Source organism: Macaca nemestrina, chromosome 17 (genome assembly GCF_043159975.1).
Source record: "Macaca nemestrina isolate mMacNem1 chromosome 17, mMacNem.hap1, whole genome shotgun sequence".
In the NCBI taxonomy this organism is placed as follows: domain Eukaryota; kingdom Metazoa; phylum Chordata; class Mammalia; order Primates; family Cercopithecidae; genus Macaca; species Macaca nemestrina.
Window position 1 is genome coordinate 77492980 of NC_092141.1, and position 16030 is coordinate 77509009.

A 16030-nucleotide genomic window follows, 5' to 3' on the forward strand; every position below is an offset into this window, starting at 1 on the left:
TTTATATATATATTTTTTAGCTGGAGTCTCACTCTGTTGCCTAGGCTGGAGTGCAGTGGCATGATCTCAGTTCACTGCAACCTCCACCTCCTCAGTTCAAGCGATTCTCTTGACTCAGCCTCCTGAGTAGCTGGGATTACAGGTGGGCACCACCATGCCTGTCTAACTTTTTATATTTTTGGTAGAGATGGTTTTTCACTGTGTTGGCCAGGCTGGTCTCAAACTCCTGACATCAAGTGATCCACCTGCCTCGGACTCCCAAAGTGCTGGGATTACAGGCGTGAGCCACTGTGCCTAGCTGACTCTGATATTTTGTCAGTAGTGGGAATCATTGCTTCTTGAATTTGAAAGCAACTCCAATCACTTAAGGATTTTGTGAAAACTCAGATTCGGATTCAGAAAGAGAGTGAGACCCTGCATTTCTGATGAGCTCCTCAGTGATGCTGATGATACTTTTCCTGGGCCACGCATTGCCCAGCGGGGCCTACACAACCCTTCCTCTTAAGTGCCTTTTCTTGTTGTGGGTGGATGGGGAGAAATGTTGAGTTCTCAGAGGTTACACAGAGAGCCATACTCCTTCCACTCTTGCCCAAGGTCGCCACTGGAGTGGATTTTGGGGTTTGCACAGCTGTGAGGGTGAAGAGGCTGGGTGGGGGCGGGGCCAGGTCACTTACTCTGGGTGCAGTCACACGCCCCCAGCAAGGCTTTCTCGTCCTGACTGTAATCTGCAAAGGAGGAGAAGGGCAATGAGAACTTCCAGTCTTATTCCTGGGACAGCCTACAATATGGGGGTCCCTTGACTCTGGTTCAGATCACCAGAGGGGAGACTGTGATGTAGACTGTGGCCCTTGCCCACTCTGTGGGAGATCTCTTGGAACCCAGGAGGCTGCAGCCTCCTTCCTTGCTCTGTCCCAGACCCCTGCTTTCTAGCCCTTCAGTGGACACTCCAGCAATACCTGGCTGGGAGACTGAGTCTGCTTTTGTCTCTGCTAATAATTTGCTGTGTCATTTTGATTGTCTTAGTGCTTGACAGCACAGACTTGGTATCAGCAGGCCTGTGTTTGAATCCCAGCTCCACCCCGTAGGTCCTTGGCCAAGTGACTCAACCTTTCTGAGTCTCAGTTTCCCTATCTATAAAATGGCAGTGGTAATATCCATGCCACAAGGTCTTTGGGTGAAAGAGAATGCGTCGCCTGCTTCAAAAGCAGCACTCAATAAATGGTAGTGATCACCTTCCTTTAGGTGTACCAAACAACAGCATACCTCCTTATGGCATCAGGACGAGATTATTGCTATAAGATCTCTTTCAGAGGGAAAAAGATCAATGTGTATGTTCCTTTTCTGTCTCTCAGGTGTCAGTGTCAAGCCTTTAATGTTCCACTCTGGAGCCTGGCCTGGGATGCGTTACCCAGACTCTCTGGGAGAAAGTCAGTTCCCGTTGCCTGATCCCATGAACTTTACCAGCACTGATGGTGGGAAAGTTCCTCATATCTTGCAGAAGTTTGCTGACAACAGGACTGGACCGGGAGTAGAGCCCATGGCGGTTAATACCCAGGTGGAACTGGACCCAACTGGCCTCGAGTCGAAGCTGCAGTGGGGGGTCCAGGGAGGTGAGGTTCATCTGCTCTCTGTACATCTTGTGTCGCCTGAAAGAGCCAGATAGTTGTTCATTAGAGGAACAAGAATGCAAAGACCCACCAAGATACCTTGTCTGCAGTTTTCATTCATCTTTTCATTTATTCCACAAGTGTATTAAGCATCTAATGAGGGCTAGGCTTTAAGCTGTGCTTAGGATATCATGGGAAGCAAAACACCTGTGGGGTCCTTTCTTACCCTCAGAGAGCTTACACTCTAGTGAGTAAAACACACAGTTATACAGTATCATACACAAATACTTAATTACAAACCAGGACAAATCCTGGGAAGGAAAAAAGGCAGACTGCTAAGAATAAAACTAGGGGCCTCATATAATCTGGGATCTCAGGGTGAGACTGTGGGTCTCTGTGCACTTTCCCATTAAAACTCTCTATCTTACATTTCCCAGTATTTTATGTTCCAAGGAATCAGAAGATAGAGGAGAGAAGGCAATTGGTGAGAATAACAAGAAGAGAGGGTGCAGATCTTTCAGTGGGGCTGGAAGCTGAGTTAGATTACAAAAGAAAAGAAGAATTAATGAGCCATTTACTGTTTGTTCTGCTTGGGTAGCCTTTTCTGCCAGGAAAAAAAGAGAAACATAAAAAATGATGGTGCTACCATTTAGAGATGTAGACTGTAATTTGGGAGACAAGTTGTAAGTCTGTGAAATAACCAGAGCAAAATACAAGGCTGTTATAAATCAACTGCTAAACATGTGGCTCAGATGGAAACGCCTTAACGTTTTGGAGAAGGGAAAAGATGAATCTATGATGAAGTAGCCTGAGGACAACCACAGTGAAGAAGGCAGACTTCAGCTGGATCCTAAAGAACCGGGGGTGTTTGGCTTGAAGGGGACAGGGAGGGTACTCCTGCATTAAGGACGACATGAGCACTACGAGAGGTAGGCAAGAAACAGGTGTATCTGGGGATGAGAGAGGCAGGTTGAATAAATGCACTGTTGAATGAGAAGATGGAGGCCTCCGGATTGGAAGGGAAGGCAAATCAGTACGAGGTCCTCTGGCTGGGAAAAGCTGATTGGGAGAGGTAGGTGGGATTATAGGAGTAGGGTTTTGCAGTTCCTATATATCCCTATTTCTCAAACTGTGATAATATACCACTCAGGTCTGCGGCAGGGTAAAAAACAAAACAAACATGGCAGATCCAGGAGTGTCCAATTTTCTCATTGGTGGAGAGTTGTAAAAATTACCACATTGGGAGGCTGAGGCAGATCACCTGAGGCCAGGAGTTTGAGACCAGCCTGGACAACAATGATAAAGCCCCGTCTCTACTAAAAATACAAAAATTAGCCAAGCATGGTGGTGCGCACCTGTAATCCTAGCTACTTGAGAGGCTGAGGCAGGAGAATCACTTGAACCCGGGAGGCAGAGGTTGCAGCGAGCCGTGATGGCGCCACTGCACTCCAGCCTGGGCGACAGAGCGAGACTCTGACTTAAAAAAAAAAAAAAAGTTACTTTTTTATCAAAATAAAAATAGATGTATTATGGGGAAGGAAATAAAATATACCATAGGGATCTGAATCCATTTGTGATCTTAGTGATTGCAATGGACTGAATGTTTATGTTTCCTTCAGATTCATATGTTGAAATTTTAACCTCCAAGGTGATAGTATTGGAGATGGGGCCTCTGGGGAGGGGGTAACCCTCATGAATAGGATTAATGCCCTCATAAGAGAGACCCCAGAGAAATCCCTCACCCCTTCTGCCATGTCAGGTTATAGCAAGAAGACAGTATCTGTGTACCAGCAAGAGAGGCCTCACTAGAAGAAATGGAATCTGCCAGCACCCTGGTGTTGGACTTCTCAGCCTCCAGAACTGTGAGAAATACATTTCTGTTGTTTACAAGTCACCCAGTTTATAGTATTGGTTATCACACCCCAAACAGACTAAGGCAATTTTGCTTCACCATTTCTTTCCTATTTCTGACACCCAGAATGAAGTGTAATATATCCCCAGACATGACTGCCCAGTGCAGAGGAGAATACGGTAATTACCATCCCCATTCATGGCGTTTTCCTTGTATGAATGTAACCCAACACTGAAAATCTTTGGGAAATCATATCACATATCTCTAGGAAAATATGATTTTATGGTAAGCAGGATTCTAAAATTGGCTTCTAAGATTCCATGCCCTCATTTCCAGAACCTGTGACTATGAAGAGCTCTCATTCCATGATTATGCCATGTTCACAGCGTAGTTAAATTTAGGGAGGTTGTCAAGGTGGGCCTGATTGAATCGCATGAGCCCTTGAAAGTAAAGTTTTTTTTCTGGCTGTTATCAGAAGTCCAAACGATCCAGAGCGTCAGAAGGATTTGACACGCTATTGTTGGCTTTGAAGATGGAGAAGGTCAAGTGGAAGGACCAGAGAGCTGTCATGAAGAGCTGAGAATGCTTCCCAACTGAAGCCAGCAAGGAGATGGGGGCAAGGAACTGAATTCTACCAACAATGAGAATGAGCTTGAAGGAGGACCCCTGAGCTGCTGGTGAGAATGTAGCCAACCAACGCCTTGGTTTTAGTCTTGTGAGATCCTAGCAGAAAATGAGTCATACCATCTGATATGTTGCAGATATTTGTCCCCTCCGAATCTCATGTTGAAATGTAGTCGCCAGTGTTGAAGGCGGGGCCTGGTGGGAGCTAATTGTAACATAGGAGTGGGTCCCTCATGAATGGCTTAGCACCATCTCCTTGGTGATGAGTGAGGTCTTGCTCAGAGTTCATGTGAGATCTGGGGGTTTAAAGGCATATAGCGCCTCCCTGCTCACTCTCTTGTGCTCCTGCTCTTGCCACGTGGTGTGCATGTTCTGTATCACCTTCTGCCATGAGTAAGTTTTCTGAGCCCTCACCAGAAGCAGCATGCTTCCTGTACAGCCTGTGGAACCATGATCTAATTAAATCTTTTTTTTTTTTTTTAATAAATTACACAGTTTCAGGTCTTTTTCTTTCTCTTTCTTTCTTCTTTCTTTCTTTCTTTCTTTCTTTTCTTTCTTTTTCTTTCTTTCTTTCTTTTCTTTCTTTCTTTTCTTTCTTTTCTTTTCTTTTCTTTCTTTCTTTCTTTCTTTCTTTCTTTCTTTCTTTCTTTCTTTCTTTCTTTCTTTCTTTCTTTCTTTCTTTCTTTCTTTTCCTTCCTTTCTTTCTTTTCCTTCCTTCCTTCCTTCCTTCCTTCCTTCCTTCCTTCCTTCTCTCTCTTTCTTTCTCTCTTTCTTCTCCTTCCTTCCTTCCTTCCTTCCTTCTCTCTCTCTCTCTTTCTCTCTTTCTTCTCCTTCCTTCCTTCCTTCCTTCCTTCCTTCCTTCCTTCCTTCCTTCCTTCCTTCCTTCCTTCCTTCCTTCCTCCTTCCTTCCTTCCTTCCTTCCTTCCTTCCTTCCTTCCTTCCTTCCTTCCTTCCTTCCTTCCTTCCTTCCTTCTTTCATCTTTCTTCAAAGTTTTGCTCTTGTTGCCGAGGCTGGAGTGCAATGACACGATCCTGGCTCACTGGCTCACTGCTACCTCCACCTCCCCGGTTCAAGCGATTCTCCTGCCTCAGCCTCCTGAGTAGCTGGGATTACAGGTGCCTGCCACCATGCCTGGCTAATTTTGTGTTTTTGATAGAGATGGGGTTTTACCATCTTGGCCAGGGTTGTCTCAAACTCCTGACCTCAGGTGATCTGCCTGCTTTGGCCACCCAAAGTGCTGGGATTACAGGCGTGAGCCACCGTGCCTGGCCAGATATTTCTTTATAGCAACACAAAAATGGCCTGAAACATTATCCCAGACTTCTGACCTATAAGGCAAATGGGGAGTTGCTCTGAGTGTCTAGGTTTGTGGTAATTTGTACTCAGAACTAAAAACCAAATGCATATTTTGTTCACAGAGAGGCTCAAAAGCTACATGCTTTTATTTCTTTTAATATGCATATGCTTTTATTTCTTTTAATAATAACCCCAAGTAATATTTTTTATTAGCTCTAGAAAACTATTCACATAAGTGTTCTTGTTTGTTTGTTTGTGTTTAGAGATGGGGGTCTTGCTCTGTCATCTAGGCTGGAGTGCAGTGGCATAGTCACAGCTCACTGCAGTCTCGAATTCCCGGCCTTGAACAATCCTGCTGCCTCAGCCTCCCAAGCAATTAGGACTACAGGCATGCCCTACAAATCCCAGCTAATTAATTAATTATTTATTTTTTTGGCAGAGATAGAGTCTTGTTTTGTTGCCCAGGCTGGTCTTGAACCCCTGGCCTCAAGCAATTCTCCCACGTCAGTCTCCCAAATTCTTGAGATTATACATGTGAGCCACTGCCCCTCACGTAAGTTTTAGATTTTTATTTTGTCATTAAAGTGGTTAATCAGCTTTCAGATGGGACTTATATTTCTGAGTTCCCCAGGGTCACTTAACAAAACAGGTACAGGTTGCAGAACTATCATGGCAAGAGGGTCCACAGACTTAAATACCTACAGAATACCTACAGAAACAGGCAGACAGCATGAGTGAAGAATGCAGGCAGAAGGGGTAGGGAGTGTGGCAAACTAGAGAGCACACTCTCCATGTAAAGGGGAACAGCCGCTACTAAGTTTCAGCTGATTGTAGAGTTGTTCTGACATTGTTTATTCATCCATTCACTCATTCATTAACTGTTTGTTGAGATACTAGATACTGATTTATATTTTGGAGCTAGGGCTGTGTACAGATCTACAATGTTTCTGTTCATATGAAACTTATAATTTCCAGGGAAATCATTTATGCTAGTTTTTAAGAGAAGCTAGAATCCAGACTTTGATCAGGATTCGGATTCTCCTTCCAAGTGTTAACTCAAGAATGAAGAGTTGAGCTACCATTTGAGCCAGCAATCCCACTACTAGCATATACCCAAAGGAAAATAAACCTTTCTACCAAAAAGACACACGCACCTGTATTTTCATCACAGCACTATTCACAATAGCAAAGGCGTGGAATCAACCTAGGTGCCCGTCCATGATGGATTGGATAAAGAAAATGTGGGACATATACACCATTTTATGCAGCCATAAAAAAAGAATGAAACCATGTCCTTTGCAGCAACACGGATGCAGCTGGAAACCATTATCCTAAGTGAACTAACGCCGAAACAGAAAACCAAATGTTGCATGTTCTCACTCACAAGTGGGAGCTAACTACTGGGTACACATGGACACAAACGGGAGCATCAGACACTGGGGATTATTAGAGGGGGAAGGGAAAGGGGGGTGGATTGAAAAAACTGCCTATCAGGTGCTAAGCTTGCTACCTTGGTGACAGATTCATTCGTACACCTTGGCATCCCATGGCATACCTTTGCAGCAGGCCTGCACATGAACCCCTGATTCTAAAATACAAGTCCAAAAAAAAAAAAAGTGTTGACTCAAATTTAAAAATATCCTGTGTGGGCCAAACAACGACAACAACAATTGACATCCAGTTTGTGTTCTCTGCCCTGTGCTGTTAACGCAAATGAAGAAGTGAGCTGGTCAATGTGAAATCCCCCTGCACACATATTACGTGTAAATCCCCCTGCACACATATTACGTGTAAATCCCCCTGCACACATATTACTCTGGGGATGTATATTAATGGAGGAGACAAGGCAAAGCAAAGGAACACATTATTATTATTATTATTATTATTATTATTTGAGACAAGGTCTTGCTCTGTTGCCCAGGCTGGAGTACAGTAGCACCGTCACAGTTCACTGTAGCCTTAACCTCCTGGGCTTAAGCAATCCTCCCACCTCAGTCTCCCGAGTAGCTGGGACTACACGCATGTGCCATTATGCCTGGCTAATTTTTTTTATTTTTTGTAGAGACAGGTCTCCATATGTTGCCCAGGCTGATCTCGATCTCCTAGGCTCAAGTGATGCTCCTGTTTTGGCCCCCCAAAGTGCTGGGATTGTAGGCATGAGCCGCTGCACCCAGCTAGAATACCCTATTATTTTAAGACTTTGGTCTCCAAGAGCAGTAGAAAGATGGCTGGGACTTCTCTCCCAAGACAGCAAGCCCTCAGCCAGCCTTCCAGCTTGGCGTAGGGGAAGGGGACTGAAACTTATTCCTCCCCTAAAGGTCAGCAGCAGGCTCAGGAGTCCAGCCACCATCAGTCCATCGCACCCCCTCCAAGACAAAGGAGCAATGTGTACTGTTGGTATAATTACCCAAAGTGACAAATGTTAAAGCTGCTTCAGCTTTCCTTTGATGAAAACCAAGGGCAAGGGCAAATTGTTGACCAGGTCTGTATGTCTCCAGCTGGCTTTCCCTTACTTTACTAACATTTATTTTTATTTTAAAAACATAATCATTTTTTTCCATTTAAATATCTGAGAGGTCTAGAATTTATTTAGATAAAACGTGTTAGGTATGGGTTCACCTTTTTCCACCCTCCAAGGTGACTAGCTAGTTCTCTAACAATCATTTATTAAACAAATTTATTTTTTAATTTCACTGATTTGAAATGTCATTTTTATCAGATAAAACATTTCCATTCGTATTTGGGTCTATTTCTGGAAGCTCCATTCTGTTTCATGTTCTGTCTGGCCATATTCCAAGGAAATGCTGTTGAACTTTTTTAACGTGATAAAACACTTTAACAGCTGGTGGGGCTAGTCTTTTTGATTGCCTTTTTTTTTTTTTTTAAGAGTTTTCCTATATAGTCCAACTTGTATACTTATCCACATGAATTTCACAATTATAAAAACCCTTTCAAAATGGAAACCTTAAAAAGTTTTAAACAGGCTTATCAAGTAGCATTATTATAATGCCTTCTTGAATTATTGACGAGAGTGTAGTTGGCACATCATTCTAGAGGGTAATTTCCCAGTACATTTCTTTTTTTCTTTTTCTTTTTCTTTTTATGGAGTCTCCCTCTGTTGCCCAGGCTGGAGTTCAGTGGCATGATCTTGGCTCAGTGCAACCTCTGCCTCCCGGATTCAAGCAATTTTCCTGCCTCAGCCTCCTGAGTAGCTGGGATTACAGGTGCATGCCACCATGCCTGGCTAATTTTTGTTTTTTTAGTAGAGACGGGGTTTCACCATGTTGGCCAGGATGGTCTTGAACCTCTGACCTCACATGATCCACTGGCCTCTCAAAGTGTTGGGATTACAGGCGTGAGCCACTGCACCCGGCCCCCAGTACATTTCAAAACGTGTAATGAGTGTACCCTTTGACTTAGCAATTTCATTTCTGCAACTTATCCTGTAGAATGATTTGCACAACTCTGCAAGAAAATATGTTCAAAGATGTTCACCATTGTTTGTAATTGTAAAATCTGGAGAAAAGAGAAATGTCTAGGCCAGGGGTATTTAAGAGATATCTCTATATGTAGTGATGTAGAAAGATGTCTAATTTCAGAACAGTTGTAGAGTGGGTCTTTTTCTTTTTGCTAAAAATATCATATACAGGTGCTTATATAGACATAGACACATTTAGTGTGCATGAAAAGAACACATACCAAACTCAATGATGGTGCCCCTTGGGGGTAGGCATGAGTAGCTTCATTTTTACTTCATGTATTTCTGTAATTGTGCAATTAAACAAATTACATTGAAAGTTGTTTTTGCATACCTCTTTCTCACTCCTCATGTGTCTCCCCATCTAGTATCCTTTTCCATCCCCCCACCTTTTTTTTTTTCTTTTTTTTTTTTTTTAAAGCATTGCATCTTCTCATTTGAATTGCATTTCCAAGATCTGGCAAAAAAAAAAAAAAAAAAAAAAAAAAAAAAAAAGAAGGCGGGGCACGTTGGCTCAAGCCTGTAATCCCAGCACTGTGGGAGGCCGAGACGGGTGGATCACGAGGTCAGGAGATCGAGACCATCCTGGCTAACACGGTGAAACTTAGTCTCTACTAAAAAAAAATACAAAAAACTAGCCAGGCGAGGTGGCGGGTGCCTGTAGTCCCAGCTACTCGGGAGGCTGAGGCAGGAGAATGGCGTGAACCCGGGAGGCGGAGCTTGCAGTGAGCCCAGATCGTGCCACTGCACTCCAGCCTGGGTGACAGAGCGAGACTCTGTTTCAAAAAAAAAAAAAAAAAGAAAAGAAAAAGAAAAAGAAAAAAAAGAAAAAAAAATTTCCTCTTGTACTTGCGTGATCTGTGACCCACAATTTCAGATCACAATGCCCCATCTCCTTGAGTCCCTGTGGTTAATTCAAGCATTAACCACAATCATCTTGCTGTAATTTTTCTGCTGCCCTTCCTTGAAGGTGTCCTTCACCTTTGCTCTCTTTAGTCCTCCATCCCGGGGAAGTTCAGTCAGGCCTCCTTGTATAGCAATAGCAGACTTAACCCTGTTAGCAAACTGGACTGTATCTTCTCCTTCCTTTCTGGTTATGGGGGGCATGTACCACACGTCACCGACAATGGCACAGCTGGTCATCATTCAAAGCAGGTAGCTCACCATGTTGTACTTACTGCTGTTCCAAAATGCATCACCAAACTGAGGGTTATACTTAATTGCAACTGGATGTATGGTTCCTCCAATTTCAAAGCTCCCCTTTTTAAACATCATGACTGAAGTACTGTTGATGCAAGTTCCTTCAGGAAAAATTAATATGGGTCATTTCTTCTTATCAGCAACATGTTCTTTTAGTCTCTTAGTAACCAGGTGTCGATCCTTCATTTCTGAGCATTCAAACCAGACATGAGGACAAGCCTTGACCATAACTCTCTGCATAATTCTCATCAAACCACCAAGAACCTGGCCAACCATAGCATAACATCCATCTGTTGTCAAGATTAAAACATCAATTGGGGAAGTATGGTTGGCAACACAAATGCCTCCCTTCTGGGATCTGTACTGCTTGTTATGATAATCAACGGTACCAGAGAGCGATCGCGGACAGATCCGGCAGCAAGTTAGATGGACCAGTTCACTCAGTCAGTTTTTGAAGCCGCTGTCTGGCAGCTGCCCAACCAGTGTAGTTCCTATAACCAGCAAACTGATCCCAAGGAGAGCCAAGGTAACCCTCAGAGGCAGTAGGACACAATAGCTCACTATGACGCCCAGCACTCACACCATAGTGAGCCGCAGACTGATGTCCTGGAAATTTACATTGGTTCTTGGGAGGAGATTCCATGACACTAGCTCCTCTGAGGAAAACCTCTGGGTCACTTCATCTTCCACAATGGCTTCCAATCCCTTCCTGGAGAAATAAAACACGTTGGACAGCTCAAAGTCCCTTCCTCGTAGACCAGAGAGCCCTTTTCCCATGGGTGACTCATCTCTTTGGATAATACCAACAGAAGCAGAGTTTTTAAGAATTGATTCCTTTGGGGTTCCCTTTTCAATTCGTATTGTGGCCCACTCTAAAGTTTTCACCGGGATCTTCATGTAGATCTCAGAGATGCCCAGAGACACTCCGAAGACCGAACACAGAAGGATAAAGCCGAGAACCAGCGTCAGCCATGCGGAAAGGATCTTTCCTGGCCAGCTCTGCGCCCTCCATGACTCGGCGCACCCACTCAGGAGAGGTCCGTAGTGGAGGACCGAGCGCCACAGCAGTCCCTGTCCCCAGGCAGTCCTGTGGGAGTTCCAGGAGCAGAGCGCCGAGCCCAGCACTTACCTCTGACTTTTTTTTTCTTAAACAAACAAAACCACTTTCCTAAGATGATCTTATAGGTGAGTCAACATGACAGGCATCTTTCTCAATAACCTTCATTATCACGCAGTACCCTTGTTTCATCACCAGACTAACTTAGAGTTACTGTTGTTGTTTTTTTGAACCTCTCTAAATCTCCCTAACTCTTTTTCTTAGGATGCTTCCAAGATTTCAGTCCATTTCAGTATCAATCTTCACCTACAGAAGTCCTTCAAGGACCATCTCAAATGTCTCCATCTCTAGCATTAACCTTTCTTTGACTCTCCCAAATAAAGAATAAACAGCACAAAGGCCAAACAGAGGGCTCTGTTTTGGTGTCACTGGTTGGTGACAATGATGACAATGACATAGTTCGACCCCTATTGTAATGAGGTGAGAGGGTCACCGAATGCACAGCGAGTCGAACAAGAACTAATCAGTAGTGCAATAACAGAAATGGATGCAGAGTCTGTGTCACAAGGACCTGGTTCTGCCCCTCACCAGTGGAGCATCAAAAATCAATGCTAGTGTCGTTGCTATGAACACAATGTCTCATGTGATCCTGCAGCCCCCAACGAAATACTTATTCTTATCCACAATTTGCAAATGAGAAGACTGAAGATAAGGTACAGGCTTAAAAAGTAGTTTAAGCCCTCTGAGTTTCAGTCTACCCATTGTGGGAAATGGGGAATGCTGATACTACCTCGTTGTATACCATCAGAATTAAGTGCAGTAATATTCAACCACAGAGTAGGCATCCAAGAATGGTGGCTATTTTTAATTATGATTTTTACCACTTATAAAGATGAGAGACCAGGTGGATGATGATTTTTTTCAAAAACACTGTTCTACTGGGTAACCAGAAACAACCAGCTTTGCAAGCCACCGCAAAATCCCCTGGAACATTCCATAAGCAAGGGAATGGCATCTATGTCATACTTGCATTAGACACCACCACCATTTGCATGCCTTGGCATGTGTGTGAGACTGCAGATCATCCAAGGGACCTTGGAATCCTGCTGTAGCTTTTCTGTGGTCTCTTGGTGTGCAGAGTAAGCAATAGGCAGGTTATCAAGGCATTAGAGGGAAAACCAAGGCAGGTCTGGGCTTGGGCCTTAGGAGGTGGGTGTCTGCAGGCATGGGGGAAGGCAGGAAGCCTGGAAATGGAGCTTAGGTGGCTTAAGTGGGAGCCTGGAGTTACATTTGCTTCCTGGGATGTGGGAGCTGAAGGCATGAGGAGGTTGCCAATCTGTACCCTGTTTTCTTCTGGGACCCTGGGGGCAGAGTCACTGGGGTGCTGCGAGTGCTCCAGGCAGGGAGGGGAGATGGCTGTGACTCAGAGGGCTCAGGGAGGATTTGGAAGGTTCTCAGAAGACTGGGTGGCTCCCCATGCTCCTAGTCACTAACCACATGGCTTCAGGTCTGAAAATCTTTCCCAGTGCGTCAATTTCCTCGTATTGAGGAAATAGAAGGAATACGATTGGACTCCCACCTCCAACTTAGTTTTAGAGCATAGATTTATGGCTGTTTTATTTAACAGTTCTTTGTGGGTTGAGGTCAGACCCCTTTGGACTAATTTTGATACCTGACCATGCAAATATAGACACAGCAATCCTCTCCAATGGGTGTTATAGTGGAGAAGTGGGCCAGTAGCAGAAGGGAAAGTTGAGGACCATGCAAATATAGACACAGCAATCCTCTCCAATGGGTGTTATAGTGGAGAAGTGGGGCAGTAGCAGAAGGGGAAGTTGAGACCCCTGCTTGTTCCCCTCCAAAACTATAGAGCTAAGTTCTAAGTTCTCCCAGCTACAAAGCACAAACATCTTTGGTTCCTGCCTTTTCCCAGTCATTTCTAAATCCTGGAGTTTAACCTCCATTACCTGTTTTCTTTTTTTTTATTTTGAGATGGCATCTTGCTCTGTAGCCCAGGCTGGAGTGCAGTGGCCCGGTCTTGGTTCACTGCAACCTCCGCTTCCTGGGTTCAAGCAATTCTCCTGCATTAGCCTCCCAAGTAGCTAGAATTACAGGTGCATGCCAGCACGACTGCTGACTTTTGTTATTTTTAGTAGAGATGGGGTTTCACCATGTTGGCCAGGCTGGTTTTGAACTCCTAACCTCAACTGAACTGCCTGCCTCTGCCTCTGCCTCCCAAAGTGCTGGGATTACAGGCATAAGCCACCATGCCTGGCCATCCATTACCTCTTAATTTCCCCCCCCCCCCTTTTTTTTTTCTGTTGCCTGTGCCTTAACCCTCTTATCTGGATCCTGGAATAGTCTCTTTACTGATATTCACGACCTCAGTCTTCCTCCCTTCTCCACTCCAGGCCTCCTTCACTGCCAAATTCACTGTCCAGGGCCAGTTCCAAGCACTTATTTCCTTCCTACGTAATCCTTCAATAGGTCCTCGCTGTCCATGAACTCTCATCCAAATTCCTACTTTAGCATTTCCCCAAATGTTTTAGTTTTTTAAATCTTCCTCCCCACCCGTTGCCCTCCTACCTAAGTTCTATGTTTAGTGTTCCTGTACTTTCCTCCCACCTCATGCTGTTCCATCACCTTGGAATGCCTTCTTCTACATTTTCATCTCCAGAAATTCCTCCCAGCCAAACTCCCATGGAACTTCCTCCTTGAACCTTTTCCAGTCCTACAACCAACCAGATGTGAGCTTTCTTTCTCACTCCCCCAAATTTTCATAAAACTCCAATTTCTTTTATTGTTCTTACCATATTTTGAGTAATAGTGATTTGGGCACATTTCTCGCTTCTTCTAACTGAGGGCAGGCAGAGGCAATGTCTTACTCAACTTTGTGCCCCTTCCAAAACTTAGCACAGCACCTTGTGCAGAGAAGGTACTTAAAGTTTATTATGGAAAGAAGTTGGAAGCTCTCCACTATACTGACATATGCAGCTATTATGGCCTGAGTATATTTTTGGTATTAGTGGGTTATGAAATATTTTAGGGGTTTGATGGTTTATAATCCAAGACAAATATGGTCTTTTTCAGAGTATTTCGCTCCAAGTTGTGTACAAAGAAAACTTTCTAAATAAAGGAATTCCCCAGGAGTGAGGCAATGGTACAGCAGGGTCAAAGAGGGAAAATGGCAAAAGGGTTAGTCAGGATTAGACACTTCTCTATGAGTTTGAACATCACTGGATAGTTCAGAGCTAAGGGTTTGCATAGGTATACAATATGTCTCTCTCTGTTTTTAGTTGCATTGGAACAAACTAACTCCATAATAATTTTATTCAAAATCATTTTGATTGCCCTGGAGAAAATACATTTCTTTTGATGGGTAGTTTTAAATGCTGACTTTCCAGAAGAAAATAAAAGCTTTCATTGTCTTCAGACATAATAAATGGTCAACATGAAAGATGTTTTTCGGATGTTTCAAATTTTAAGGAACTTCCTTGGATTTACTTCTGCATCTTTGGCCACTTAGTCTGTGTCTCCTTTTCAGTCTACCTTGGTCCATCATTAAATACTACAATTCTGAAAGCTTCTGTTCTGGCTCTTTTTCTTTCTCCCTCTAGCTTTGCTTTGGATGTGATTGCATCCACCCCCCAGCTTCAATGATCACTTGTGTGCAAAGGACTCATAAACGTTTTCTTCCAGCTCTTTCAGCTGTAGACTCACAAATTCCGCTGCTCATATCTGTAAAGGACAAGATAGCAAATATTTTAGCCTTGGTGGACCATATGGTCTCTGTCTCAGCTGTCCAAACCTTGCTGTTATTGCACGGAAGGAGCCTTAGGCAATCTGTAAATGAACAGGCAAAGCTATGTTCTAATGCTGCTTTTTTTGTTTGTTTTTACAAAATCAAGTGGTCATGGGCCAGATTTGGTCTGCAGGCCACAGTTTGCCAACTCCTGCCTTAAAAGCATCCACATTCAACATGTTTAAAACTAAACTCTTGATTGTCTCTCTAATCCTGGGCCTCAGGTGTGGCTTCTGTTCTGCCCAGGCCACCTGTCATAGGTCAGGTTCTCCCTGAAGCTGGCCATGGGCTTTGGGTTTAGGAGCAGGTGATTTATTATGAAGGCGCTCCCTGGAGAAACTAGTAAGAAAGTGAGGACGGGGGAGGAAGAAGCCAGACAAAGAAGTCCTAGTCTTGGTCTGATCCTTTGGGGAGCTATTAGGCTTGTTATACCTGAAAGTTTGTCCTGCATTGAAGCAAAGGAGCTGAGCCTTTGTACTCTGATATGGTTTGGCTCTGCGTCCCCACCCAAGTCTCATCTCGAATTGCAATCCCCACGTGTCAACAAAGGGACAAGGTCAAGGTGACTGGATCACGGTGGGGGGGCTTCCCCCATGCTGTTCTCATGATAGTGAGTGAGTTCTCAAGAGAGCTGATGGTTTTAGTGTGGCACTGCCTTGTTCTTTCGCTCACTCCCTCCTGCCACCTTGTGAAGAAGGTACCTGCTTCTCCTTCACCTCCCGCCATGATTGTAAGTTTCCTGAGGCTCCCCAGGCATGCGGAACTGTGAGTCAGTTAAACCTCTTTTCTTACACATTACTCAGTCTTGGGTATTTCTTTATAGCAGTGCAAAAATGGACTAATACATACTCTTACTCTGGTCAATCAGTCACTGGCTATGACTGTTCTTGGGGAAAGAGAGAACAGGGGGAGTGTCTGAGTTTACTGAGGCTGCCATAACACATGACCACAAACTCAATCATTTAAAATAAAAGAAATGGCCAGGTGCGGTGGCTCATGCCTGTTATCCCAGCACTTTGGGAGGCTGAGGTGGGCGGATCACAAGGTCGGGAGATCAAGACCATCCTGGCTAACACGGTTAAACCCTGTCTCTACTAAAAATACAAAAATTAG

General features: G+C 44.1%; 1 protein-coding gene and 1 pseudogene across 2 annotated transcripts in view; both read right to left on the bottom strand.

Annotated features, from left to right (window-relative positions):
* Positions 1 to 16030, bottom strand: part of LOC105469050 (FAM20A golgi associated secretory pathway pseudokinase) — a 62197-nt gene that overhangs the window by 16539 nt on the left and 29628 nt on the right. For both annotated transcript variants that reach the window (XM_011719620.3, XM_011719619.3), the window contains exons 2-3: positions 1462 to 1646; positions 675 to 725 (exon numbers count right to left, since the gene is read on the bottom strand). In XM_011719620.3, coding sequence (XP_011717922.2) covers positions 675 to 725; positions 1462 to 1646 — 236 coding nt within the window. The remainder of the gene's footprint in view (positions 1 to 674; positions 726 to 1461; positions 1647 to 16030) is intronic.
* LOC105469365 (glycerol-3-phosphate acyltransferase 3 pseudogene) lies at positions 9747 to 11251 on the bottom strand (annotated as a pseudogene).